This window comes from Synchiropus splendidus, chromosome 18 (genome assembly GCF_027744825.2).
Source record: "Synchiropus splendidus isolate RoL2022-P1 chromosome 18, RoL_Sspl_1.0, whole genome shotgun sequence".
NCBI lineage: Eukaryota > Metazoa > Chordata > Actinopteri > Syngnathiformes > Callionymidae > Synchiropus > Synchiropus splendidus.
Window position 1 is genome coordinate 11,257,536 of NC_071351.1, and position 12,165 is coordinate 11,269,700.

The 12,165-nt window shown below is 47.0% G+C and overlaps 2 protein-coding genes across 2 annotated transcripts; both read right to left on the reverse strand.

The window, feature by feature from the left end:
• Positions 1-58: 58 nt before the first annotated feature.
• LOC128749093 (actin nucleation-promoting factor WAS-like) lies at positions 59-5,042 on the reverse strand. The gene is made up of 11 exons (XM_053848324.1): positions 3,876-5,042; positions 2,057-2,197; positions 1,903-1,989; positions 1,736-1,832; positions 1,603-1,632; positions 1,507-1,542; positions 1,238-1,412; positions 979-1,154; positions 427-908; positions 250-361; positions 59-182 (listed from the first exon to the last, which is right to left on the reverse strand). Exons 1-11 carry the CDS (start codon positions 3,975-3,977, stop codon positions 124-126), a joined length of 1,497 nt encoding a protein of 498 aa, XP_053704299.1. The 5' UTR covers positions 3,978-5,042; the 3' UTR covers positions 59-123.
• A 110-nt stretch (positions 5,043-5,152) lies between these two features.
• Positions 5,153-11,860, reverse strand: LOC128749094 (sodium-coupled neutral amino acid transporter 3-like). Its single transcript, XM_053848325.1, has 16 exons — positions 11,575-11,860; positions 10,785-10,857; positions 10,632-10,716; positions 10,452-10,567; positions 9,758-9,831; positions 9,597-9,689; positions 9,449-9,530; positions 9,282-9,364; positions 9,120-9,178; positions 8,925-9,056; positions 8,320-8,399; positions 8,162-8,262; positions 7,964-8,088; positions 6,621-6,765; positions 6,455-6,558; positions 5,153-6,389 (listed from the first exon to the last, which is right to left on the reverse strand). Exons 2-16 carry the CDS (start codon positions 10,823-10,825, stop codon positions 6,285-6,287), a joined length of 1,425 nt encoding a protein of 474 aa, XP_053704300.1. The 5' UTR covers positions 10,826-10,857; positions 11,575-11,860; the 3' UTR covers positions 5,153-6,284.
• Between the last annotated feature and the right edge of the window lie 305 nt (positions 11,861-12,165).

The window sequence follows — 12,165 nt, forward strand, 5'->3', positions numbered from 1 at the left end:
GTTTTTGTGTGTGACCAGCAGTTGGATGTTAAAAAGGAGGTCCGTTGAATAAGAGACAAAATGTGAACAAATATTTAATAACAGTTTGCTACAGTTAAGATCTGGAAAAGGTTGCCAAACACCTCAGTCATCCCACTCATCATCTTCGTCATCATCATCTCCGCCCTCGTCTTCACTCTCACCTTCAAAAACAAAGATGGCGGTTCATGCCTCTCACTAACTGGGTGACTTTATGAAGCAGATTTTTACCAGATGAATGGATGACTTTGCTCCTCTTCTGCATGACCATCATGAGAGCCCCCACGATGCCTTCACCTGCATCTGGTGTGATGGGTGGAGCGGGATCCGGGCTGTCGGTCACCTACAACGCAGAGAAGAGGAGCTCAAACATCAACGGACAAATTCAGAAAATGTGGTGGGGTTTACGTTGCGGAGCTTCTTTCCAAGTCTGATCTGATCCAGCAGAGCCCCTCTGCTGTCTCCCCCTTTGGATGCTGCAGGAACAGGTGGTGGTGGAGCCCCACATGGAGGAGGTGGGGGCGGGAAGTCTGCAATGGGGGGTGGCGGCGGCGCTGGCGGGCCTCCTCCACTACTCCGCAAAAGTGGCACAGGCGGCGGCGGGACGCTGTTGGACGGCGGCGGGGGAGGCGGCGGGCACTTGGAGGAAGGGGGAGACGTGACTTGCGGTGGTGGAGGAGGTGGTGGGCCGCCTCGGCTGGACAGAGGAGGCGGCGGCACCATCCCTCTGGCCGGAGGCGGGTGAGAAGGCGGGCTCGCTCTCCGCGTGGGGCCTGGAATCGGAGGCAGGGGGCCCAAGCGACCTCGAGGTGGAGGAGGAGCTGGTGCAGAACCTGGCACAGGAGGAAGCGGCCCATGTCTGCCAGGCGGAGGGGGCGGAGGTCCCCCGGCTACAGACCAAGCATACATTTATGATACAGCTCCACATGGTCTGGGCGGGGGAGAGGGAGGCGGCCTGACCTTGGTTGGCTTCCCTCTTGACCGCCTCCATGCCTCCAGACTGCTCGATGACATTGTAGATGAGCTGGGAGGTCTTCTTATCCTTCATCTGGTCTTCACTGATCCCAGCTTTGGAGAGCAGCTTCCACAGGTCAGGGTCCAGGTTGTTGGGATCCCAGCCAACGTGGCTAACATGCCTGAGAGCGGGAGCAGGAGGTCAGGAGCGCACCCCACCCGCGGGGCTGTTTTCACTGTTGCTAGGTGACAAATGAATTCTCACTTAAAGCCACTGGGGGCGCCGATGTCTGCCTTGGAAAGTTTGGCCCCCTTCTTCTTGCTTTTCTTGTCCGTCTTCGCTTTGAAAGCGGAAGGCGAGGGCATGGAGTGGAGGCGGGAGGCCTCTGGACTCTGGATTTCCACAGTGGCCATGTGAAATGAACCGGGGCCGCTGGATGCTGCAGGATGTTCGGGCAAGGTATTATTCGATTTCACGCACCGCACAAGGAAATACTCGCCGAGCGAGAGTCAGAAAGAGAAGAAGCAACATACGTTTCTCTAGTGGAAGTGGAGGTAAGGAGCCTCGGTCTGTGGGGAATGGATGGTTTTTACCGTCCGGATGGTTCAGGCGAAATTGCGCAGACTTACCGTGATTCGGCAGGGGGCGCTGTTTCTTCTCTGAAAAACATAGTTCTCCTTTAATAAATATTATTCCAGAGAAATACCTTTGACCAGTGGTCATAATGTTTTGGAAGCGCATAGCTGCTGAACTTTCACCAACCTTGACGGTTAATTCTCTGGTCAATTTTCTCCTCAACAGCCACCCGGAACCCCTGCGCCTCCCGTGGTTCGGCAAAGTTCAGAGCAACTTGACAGTCCTGCAGAACGTTTTCACCATCAGACGCTGCTCACTGTTCGACAAAGATGTGTGCGACTGGTGGTCCTTACATCTGCAGCAAAGGTGTGGAAGTAGTCCAGCGGGGCGGAGTAGACTATCTGGTCGTAGAGCTCCTGCTCCCAAACCTGCTTCCCAGCCTACATGAGAAACCAGCAGCACTCAGACGTGACCTTTGGGAGGCACATGAAGAGCCCACATTGTTACCTTCAGATCGAACATGCGAATGAAGTAGGAGCGCTGCGGGTTGTCTTTGACGAAACAGACGACCCCGGTCTGCTGCAGGCTCCAGACCGAGGGACTGTGAGGCAGAGCCATGAACAGCTGTGCGACTGTCGTGGCCATGGACTGAACACACAACAAATCACCATCAAGGCTGAACACGTGTATATTCTGAAATTCTTCTGAATGATGACCATAATTCTGCTGTCAACATTCACCGCTGTTAAAAACACAAATGGAATGTGGCCCTGAAAAGTTTGAGGGTGGTTTGGCATTAGCAGGAAACACTGGTGATGTCATCACCACGCGACAACACTCTGTCTTGACTGTAGAGCTGGCAAAGGTTCACAACCTTCTGTGGTTTGTGGAGCAGAGAAGTGATTCAGAACTGGAAGAAAATTTACCGGCTTTCAGCGGTGAGTCACTTTCAGCAGCTGATATCCGATTTTGTTGTTTCTGTGCAATGTTTTTGACTTATTAGCATTGTGCTATTATTCTTTTGATGTCTGTACTTTTCTTTCTGAGGCCAATATTTGACTTTCAATACACTACATTTGAATGACAAACATTGCACTGTTCTTTCTACTCTACTCTACGTTTTACTTTTGCCTCAAAGGCAGTGCACAAAATGTACTTGAAGTCGTCGAGCTGCTTTTGTCTTGTGTGTTTGCCCTACCTGTCCCTCCAGCATCACCTGGATCGGATGTTGGTTTACACACGGTCATGTACGTCTTGTGTCATTTGAGGTATTTATTTACATGAAATAATTTCGGTTTCTTACTTTACTTGTTGGACTGATTGTCAGTCATTTTCACTTTCACTGAAATCATGATTTTCCATAGGAAGTTTGTCTGTTGTTTGAGTAGGAAACAAGTGAGCCGGGTTTATTATGGAGATGGTTTTCCTTGTTGACTGTGGACATAGTTAACTGAAATCCAGTCAGGATTTCATGAAACTCATAAACCACAACGCGTCTCGAGAATCTTTGCGTCAAAATAAACTGAACTAATATGAAAAATAATTTCAATAGCAGGTCTGGCTGTGTCGCGCTAAGAAGCTCTTTGTAAAGCAGCAATTTTAGAGGTTCTTTTGGGGGTTGTTTTAGATCATACATGGTGCTAATAATGTGAATTTGACCCTGTATGGACTCTACACTGAAAGACATTGAAGGTTTTGAGGCTGACTCCAGAACAGTTTGCATGGGTTGGAAGAGAGGGAACGTCTCATTTGAGCTTTTCCACCAGAGGACAAACATTGACCTCTCAGAACGACACAGTGAAGTCATAGTTTGAGTTTAGCTTTGTGGTGAAGAGGCACTTCCTCGTTTTAGTTTTTACACTTGCACCGACAAACGAAAATCTGCTGGTGAAGGCTGCAGGTCGGGTCTTTGGTCCAGGTTGGTGATGGCCTTCTGGACCTGCAGCACAGACCGACCGGCCTCTGGAGGAAGATCACACTGACATTTTCACACGAGATGAAGACATGGCTCTCGCACCACTTCCTGTTCGTGCTGCCAACTTCTTGATGAGCTCATGGGTTTTAAACTTTGTCAGAGTGGACGGTCTGGAGGTTTTCAGACGGTCGCGAAACTTCACTGAGAGTGTATTTTTATATGGAGATGAGGTTGCCATGGAGAGTAGAAATACATGTTTTTCAAGATGTGTTTCATCATCATCCGCGGGGGAATCCAAATAACTACTTTTAATACTAATACTCACAGCCTGAATATCCAGTTTTAGCCAGCCGCCTCTGAAAACTAGTGACTCACACACACACACAGAGCAAACCTCCCTGGAGAACTTACAGCACACCTTCTGCCCAGCAGCTCCACCAGCTTGTCATTCTCCTGAGCGCTCAGCAAGGAGCTCCTCACGCTCTCCGTTTTAGTTTTAGATCCTCGGCTCATTGTCGTCGGGGTCCTCTTGAGCCTCCTCTAAATCAGGTGCAGCATGAGCGGAGAAGGTCCGCGGAGCATTGGCAGTGATCAAGGAAGTTACTCCTCTGTGAACTGCACTCTTCACAAGCAGGAAATAGACGATCACACTTGCTTCTTCTTTTGCTGGAGTGCAGTGCGACTTCCATCTCCACACATCCGCTGCGCGTTTGCGTCACTACTTCGGTCACCTACCTCATAAGATGCAGAAATGTTTTCAAGTTCCCTATAAAAAATCAGTTTATATTTCATTTTGTGACACTCCATTAAAAAATCTTTTTTTAATATGTCTATGTTAGGATCATACATTTATTTTATGTTTTACTGCAAATATCGCCTTTTTCGGGGGTCATCTTGAAACACAATGTCAGCAGAAGGTTCCTTTAAACGCGCCAGTGTATATGCAGTGTTAAATCAGAATATTCAAATCCTTGTGGCGCCCCTTGTGCTACACTCTCAGACTCTTGTTTCTTTAGCTTCTCTGACCTCTGGTGACCTGACTGGCTACAGAGATGCCCACCTGCTGCCTCTTCTACAACTTCATATTGATTATTTGCCTCATAAAATTCAGAATGTACAGCGGCCTTTTGTCGTCTACAAACGTTTAGTCGTTGAATATTCTCATCATGTAAGTTAGCAATTAAATGGAACCGGGTTGGATCATGTGTAAACTAGTTCCAGGTATGTCCTGTAGCCACACAAAGACTCTATGAATCAATTTATTTTTATGATTATTTCGTCTCTTTCTGACATTGAATACACTTCAGGAGGTATTTTCACCAGATCCCTTGGCGTCTTCGACAGTTTTCCTTGAAGTAGCTGTGCTCTCTCAGGTGCAACCCAAATGTAGCAATGCTGTCTTTTCTGCCTCTAAGACAATGTTCCCTCTTATGTTTCATGTGTCTGAGCGGTTAACTGGACCGCTGTGAGTTGTCGGCTGTGGTGACTGCTGTAATAGTTTCTAAGCTTTTAATTTATTTATTTTTTATTTTTTATTTTTTACAATCTTTTTAAATTCTAAATTTTTAATTTTGTTTTTGAATTCGCATAATTCACATTGAATTATGCAAATAGCATATATATATATATATATATATATATATATATATATATATATATATATATATATATATACACACACAGTCACATTACACCATTTAGGGTGCTGGATATCAAAGAACTTCAAACAACTTTATCCTTTCTCAAACTGGCAAGGCTCATGAATCTGCCGGTTATGGATAGATACACACGGTCGAACAGCGCTTCATTTTATTGGTCTAATGTCACAAGGCTTTGCAGTGATTTATACTCAAGTCAGGATTATTTTTTGTTGCGCAGCGTAGATACTTTTTTGGTATCAGCTGTGCACAGTTGCGCACGAGCGCAGCTCAGAGGGAACATTGTTCTCAGCTCAACTCTTTTAACCCCAAAAGTTTGATCTCATATGGAGCAATTTCATGCGTGCGACCTACAAAATCAATGACATACTTTATTAAGAGACAGCAATATTAATTTAAAAACATACAGGATGAATAATAAATTCAACATATCTTAACATCAAGCCACAAACAAAAGACTTCATTTATATTAATAACAGATCTGTCGATCATCATTTGTCACTCGGAAATCTCAGTGAAACACTTCTCTGCTTGGCCACCGGCGAAGGATTTCAAGACAAAAGGACGTACCGCGCATGGATGTTGTAACTTTGGTATCACGGCAGAAGACACAGCACCTTTTGTGTTTCACATGTGATTGTCAGTAACTAGTTCTTGGTTAGCAGCAAAGGTGTTTCGGGATTGGTTCGAGACCTTTAAGTTAGTTTCAAATACCTCAATAGTCAAGTGTCTGAAATAAAGCTTCACATCATAATTTGGAACGGTTCGCGTCTCGCTGCAGCTGAGTTCATTCCAACATTGCAAAGTCGTAACCAATGAGATTGTTTGAGTTCTGCTTGACAATCCTAGTTTCCATTTGAGTCATGGGTCTCAACATCTTTGGTGTTTCTTGACATACTTTCCGATCCCAGCCTTTTTTTTCGGGCGCACGCTGTTGCATCCACGTGCCTTTATTTTTCCTCCCCCACGTCCAGAAAGTGTGTCCTCCCCGTCTCCGTGCTTAACATTTTCCCAGATTTTGCCACACTCTTGTGCGGCCAAGCCGTTTTGTGTTTTTGTTTTTGGGGGGGGTGATGAGGCTTGAAATGCCAATGTAGCTGATCTGGATGAATATTGGACAGGGAGAACTCTTTCCTGGAGTCGCTCCGCCGCCTGCCAGTCACTAGTGCCCGCCTCCACTGTGGCCCCCGCCATTCACCCAGTCCACGCAGATGAACGACAAACTCACGACCATGAAGATGAATCCCAAAGCAGCAAAGCAAGCAGCCTAGAAGAGTGAGGACAACACATCAGCAAAACGGCGAGGAATGGAGTCAGCTGTGTGAGGCGTACCTGGACTTTAGGTCTGGACAGCAGAGGCTCCTGGTCCTCGGGAACGATGCGGATGTAGAATATCCCGGGCAGGATGAAGATGAGACTGGGGGCCGATGTGGCTCCTACGAAGAGACGGCGGATTGAGACTCTTTGACCATGACGGAGAGCAGAGCTGGATGCCTACCAATGATGCCAAATATGTCGCGGATGGAAGGCACGAAGATCACCAGAATGTTGACAAAGAAGATGAGACAAAAGGCGATGACGACGTGCCGGGCCCAGTGAAAGGGCTTCTCGGGGAACAGGATTTGGAGGATGGCTCTGCGGATCTGTTGGGAAGAAGATGGTGTGTTTGGAGACTGTCTCTTGAGCACCTTTATCACCAAATGGAATTGCACTGGATGAGTAACCAGGCTTTTCTGTGCAGTATATGACTGGGTCGCTCTGCTATATATAGCTATATACTCGTCCCTATTTCACCAGTTAATGCTCCTCTACATTGTCTTCTGATTTATGAGTCAAGTGGAACCCAAAAGACATGTAAATTCAGTGGTTTCATGGAGACGAGAGAGACTTTTCTGTTGATATCTGAATAGTTGTCAGCGCCCTGAGGCTGGAGCGAGAGTTTGGAGCAGTGTCTCTGTGAGGGATGAGGATCTATTTTTCTTTAGTTTGAAAACAGCCAAAACTGAGATGTAGCATTTTCAACAACTCAACGACTGACGTGAGGAATTCACTGCTCTGTGCCGACAGTGTTTGCCATAGTGTTGCCGGAATAGTACAGCGCTCAAGTCAGCTTGTTTTCTTTCTCCGATTTCACCTTGAAAAAAATGAAATTCTTGACTTTTCTTGCCTCTGAACTCTACTTGTTTACATGTAATGGCTTCTTTAAAAGACAGTGCAGTCATCGCAAAGGTTTGTGGACAGATTCTACTTCTGGTCTGTTTCAAATGCACCTAATATTGATGTTTGGTCATAAAACTCCAGTCTGGTTTGTATGTAGTCGAAGGGAACGATGCATTTAATCGGTTCTGCCTGATGTTTTCTCTCCGAAGGTTGTGCATTTGACTTGAACAAACACGGTATGTGTGTGTGTGTGTCGGCAGTAGGTGGGTGCGGCTGGCCAGGGTTGTTCATGGTTGCGGATGCAGTTCCTGGTTTTTATGTGCAGGATTTCTAGATGTAGTTGTGTGACCAAGTAGTTGGTGACCTGATTTTTTTTTGGTCCTGCCAGTCTTCCTGGACTTGCGTGTCTGCTTTGCATGTGTGTGTGTGTGTGAGGAAGCGGGATTCAAACCCAAAGTTGTGAGCTACTGCTTAGCCTGGGCTGAAAGCTGCACATGATGCTGTCATCCACTATAGGCGTGTCAAACACATGGTCCACGGGCCATTTGCGGCCTGCAGAACCTTGGCCTTCACCTGCTAGTACTGACAGAGTAGATCTTGTTTTGTCTTGGAAACATTCGGAGTGTCGTAGGAAGCCAGAATAAAGCGGCTGTGTGAGATAGACAAGCCTTATTTTCTTACCGGGAAAAGAACAACAGGCACCGTCAAAGTCACAGCGACCAGGACAGCGAGCCGCACGCAGAGAATCAAGACGTCGAGTGGGTCCACCCGACTGTAGGTGTGCAACAGCTCAGGCTCCACCGCAGCTGAACACGAAGGGAAACGGGGCCTTTAGATGTGGTCACCGCCAGTGAGGTTTCAGACTTGTATTCGTCTTACCAAAGAAGGTCAGGTAGCCAAACAGAGCGGTGAGCAGGTACATGACAAACATCGCCAAGATGGAGACGTTAGCGACGCCCTGCATGCGTTTCTTGGTGGCGCTGGGGAGAGAGAGAATGAGTAGGGTTTATGAAAGGGAGGGATTCATGCTGTCTTACTCTCGCAGCTCTGTGTAGATGGGTAGAACCTCGGGGTGACAGACGAAGGCGAAGGCCAAAATCGGGATGGTGTAGGCTGTCTGGAAGACAAGGAGCCTTGAAGTTAAACCTTCATTTTGAAGAGTTGCGACGATGAGACGGGGAACCAAAATTCTACTCAAACTCAAGAGAATGGGTGATATATAAATTTAGATTTATTTTACTGATAGATCTTTTTGTAACAGTTGAAATATCGTTCATTGCGATGAGCTCAATGGGGCAGAAGGTGACAGTAGCCTTCCGGAATTCCGTTGAACAACACACACAGTGGGAGTGAGCAAGACTCCTTCAAAAGATGAGTGAACACAACAAAAATCTAATCATCAATTCCAGAAGGTTTTTTGGATTATTTGTGAAGTGAAGAGTACGACAGAAAAATCGAGTCATTTCACATGGGTTACGAATACATAAAACTGACCGATATAATCGGTAAGGGTTTTGTTGAATTTAGTTTCTCCATCACAGTGTATTTTAGTTCTGTTTCAGATGTTTTTAAAAAGTGTAACTACACCTCCACTCTGGCTGAGGAACGTCTGTCTGCTGGTAGACGCCGAACCACAGCTTACCTGTGAGTTCACCGTGAACATCCGGGCGTCACAGAGCTGGTTGTCTGTCTCGGTGTGGTTGTTCTCAAGCAGGCTGGCGTTATGAAGCGGGTCATCCAGCGGACACGGGATGTTGAACTTTTTATACACCACCTGCGAAAGAAGTCAGGAGTCAGAGCTCCAGCGACAGAGACCCGTGCGTCTCTGTGGGCTTACCGAGATGAGGAAAAACACCATGCAGGTGAGAGAGAAGCCACTGGTGTAGCCAAGGTAACCTGCGGAGATGCATTTATTTACAATGGGCAGCAGGGCTGGAACACACTGGACGTGATGACATTGAATGACAACAAAACTGTGATGACAAGATGACAAACATACCAAGTTGTTTCATGAGTGCAAGAGGAAGAATGATGCAAATGCTAACTATGATGATCAAGTAGTTTCCATTCAAGAACCACTCTCTACGAAAACAAATGAAAGTGTGAGAACTTGAGGGGGGGGGGTTGCTCTTGTTGAGTCACAGAGTGGCAGCGGTTTTGACTCACCCGGTGTTGTCATGCCGACCCAGAAACGCTTGAATGACCAGCGGGAGCTCGGACTTGACAATGAAGAGGTAGCTGGACATAGCTGGAAGGTTTGGCGATTAGTCATGTGACTCTCACCGAAACAAAATGGCGGGCATCGCTACAGTACCTCCGATGTTGTGTACTGTGATGATGCAGGCCGCGAGAACTTTCCCAGTGGGGCCGAAGGCTCTGTTCCCCAGCTGCTCATACGCCCTGATGCCTGACCACAAACCATTCGGCCCAGGCTTTAGCAACCGTCGAGTAAACTGATGAGTCAGCAGAACTCACCGACAACCCCTGCACATCTCAGCAGGAGGTGGATAGAATACGCCGACAGGATGGCGATGAACACCAGCAGCACTCTGGGGAAGGCGAACGGAGTCAAAGTCAATGATGTCATCACTAAGTCTTTTGTGTATTTACAACTCCCAGTTCTTTCTAAGCCTCCCTGCCCCCTCGCAGGCCAGAGCCAAGCAGGCGTGTCTGGGATTTGATGGCCATGCGCTATATTTAAACTCTTAAATCAGATTTAGAGAGGCTTGGTGTGCAGTGGCTCTAATGTATATTCTAACAGATCAGCACTTGTTTTTGCTCTGAGAACAAAACCAAATATTCCAGAATAAAAATAGTCTTCAGCATTTCATATGACTCAGGTGCCTTTGAGGTGTTCAAAGGAACGGCGCTCTAAAATGTATCGATTTTTAATCTATACAAACAGCTTTTCACTTTCATGTTGGGCTAAAACACTTGTGTATTCAGGAACGCGCTTGGGAAAGCACACAGTGTACCGGACCGTGCCCCGCAGGGCTCGAAGGAGACCGGGCCCCCGGAGCTTTCACTGCGTGGAAATATAGGAAATATGGTCTTTAAATGACGACAAATCAGAGAGTTGATGTTTGCAGTAGAGAAAAGTAAACTACTCTGATTGAGTTGTTGTTGAATTGAATGTAAGGTGGAATGGAAGAAAGGAAGTAGAACTCACATGAAGAGCAGAATTCCAGTGTTGGACATTGCAAAAGCCAATCCGAGAATCCCGCTGCCCATTATAGCGTTACTGAGGTTAAAGACAGACATTCCGAAGGAAGTCTTTCCCTCGAACTGCGGTCATGAAAGCATCACAATCACATTTTTGTCCAATAAAAATACGAATGCTCCGGCTTACATCAGTGAAGTGGACTTCTTTCTTCGGGCCGTTTTTGTCTTGGATAAAGACGACGCGCTCCGCCACTGATTCCAACCCGTCAAACCTTTTACAGCGGTAAACACAAATGAGGTTTTGAGTGGAGCCTTCACAGGTTTGTTGGTTCTCACTCACCCTTCATCCTGGCTGTGGCCATTCAGCTTGTGAAGCTCCATTTTTCTGTTTCTCTTTTCAGCCCAGAAAGATGCTGAAAGAGAAGCAGAACTATTGACTTTGTGACCACTCTCACATTGATGCGTCGTTTCTGCTGACGTAAATGTGCTGATTCGGCATTTTATTGGTCATATTCATCCGGATCCTGGAAACCCCTGAGGGTTTGTGTTGTCATGGTGGTTCTTTTGATGCTGTCATGAACATGTTATTACAGATTCAGGAAATGTAACAGTGGAACCTATAAGCCGAGGCAGTTTGGGGCCAGTTCCACTCTGTTTTACACAGAGACGTGTGGATATTTATTCCCCTCCCACCCCCCGACCTCTCCATGCGGTCAGGCTTACACACAGCAAGGAATGTTGAGTTTGGTCTTAAACACCAGCTTTGAAGTGTGTGTCGCAGGGTCACCCTCCTCTTGAGGACGGGTTTGTGAGACGCCGGTTCACTCCGACATGTTAGCTTCAGGTTATTTTGTTTAGGAAAACACTGCTAGTTTTCACTCATAAATGTGAGGAAGCAGCAACAAGTCAAACCTGAAGTTCATGTTTGAAGACAGAAGCTTTGGTGGACAGACTCAAGAGGAATGAGATACTGGTCAACATTTGTGTGATCCACTGCCGATGCCTGTCCCTTCAGCTTTCTCTACCACATGGTCCTTGTCTGATGCAAGAGTTGCTCACGATTGACAGCCTCTTCGTTCCCCTCCTTACTACAGCCACACACTCCCACACACTCGGCCGCTCTCACTTACCCGGGACACAGCTTGCCTTTCTCCCAAGCAAATGTTCAGAAACTTGATGGATCTTTACGCGCTCAATTTCCAGACTAATCCAATGTTTGTGTGTGGGTTTGTCTCAGGAGTCTCTCCAAAGCTCCTTGCAGAGAGGGAGAGAGGGGGAGAGTTCACAGGCTGGAGGGGAGTGAGCTAGAATTGGAACCACCCATTAACCCTTTGTGAAAGGGCTCACAGGTAGCGGTGACTCTTGACTCTGAGCAAAAGTGAGTCCGGAGAGCCCGGTCCAGGGAGAAAGTGAGTGATGACTCAGGATGTAGCGGCAAGAAAAGACACTCCCTTGACGTGGTTAATTAGCTTAGGTGGCTTTTTTAAGATAGCGGCATGTGAAAGGCTTGGCATGTCAGCAGTGGGCCAGAACAAAGCGTAAGCCCTTCGCTGGCACGAATGACTCCAATAGAAGGTATAGAGCTGGGCTCCGTGACAGGGGTGAACAGAGGCTTGGCCCACGATCCTCAGTAATGGAAATATCTCTCAGTTCACAGAAGCATTTCCGTTGGCTGATAACGCCACTGAGCGCGCCCAGACAACACCCTCCGGCCCTTTATC

What these genes read in the sequence shown, in the direction of transcription:
- LOC128749093 (XM_053848324.1), bottom strand. Translation starts at nt 3,977, where the DNA reads ATGAGCCGAGGATCTAAAACTAAAACGGAGAGCGTGAGGAGCTCCTTG. An exon ending in TTCGCATGTTCGATCTGAAG is followed by an intron (nt 1,990 to 2,056) that starts GTAACAATGTGG and finishes TTTCTCATGTAG; the next exon opens with GCTGGGAAGCAGGTTTGGGA. An exon ending in TTGGAAAGAAGCTCCGCAAC is followed by an intron (nt 362 to 426) that starts GTAAACCCCACC and finishes TCTGCGTTGTAG; the next exon opens with GTGACCGACAGCCCGGATCC.
- LOC128749094 (XM_053848325.1), bottom strand. Translation starts at nt 10,825, where the DNA reads ATGGAGCTTCACAAGCTGAATGGCCACAGCCAGGATGAAGG. An exon ending in CACAGTACACAACATCGGAG is followed by an intron (nt 9,531 to 9,596) that starts GTACTGTAGCGA and finishes CAAACCTTCCAG; the next exon opens with CTATGTCCAGCTACCTCTTC. An exon ending in TGTTCACGGTGAACTCACAG is followed by an intron (nt 8,400 to 8,924) that starts GTAAGCTGTGGT and finishes CTTGTCTTCCAG; the next exon opens with ACAGCCTACACCATCCCGAT.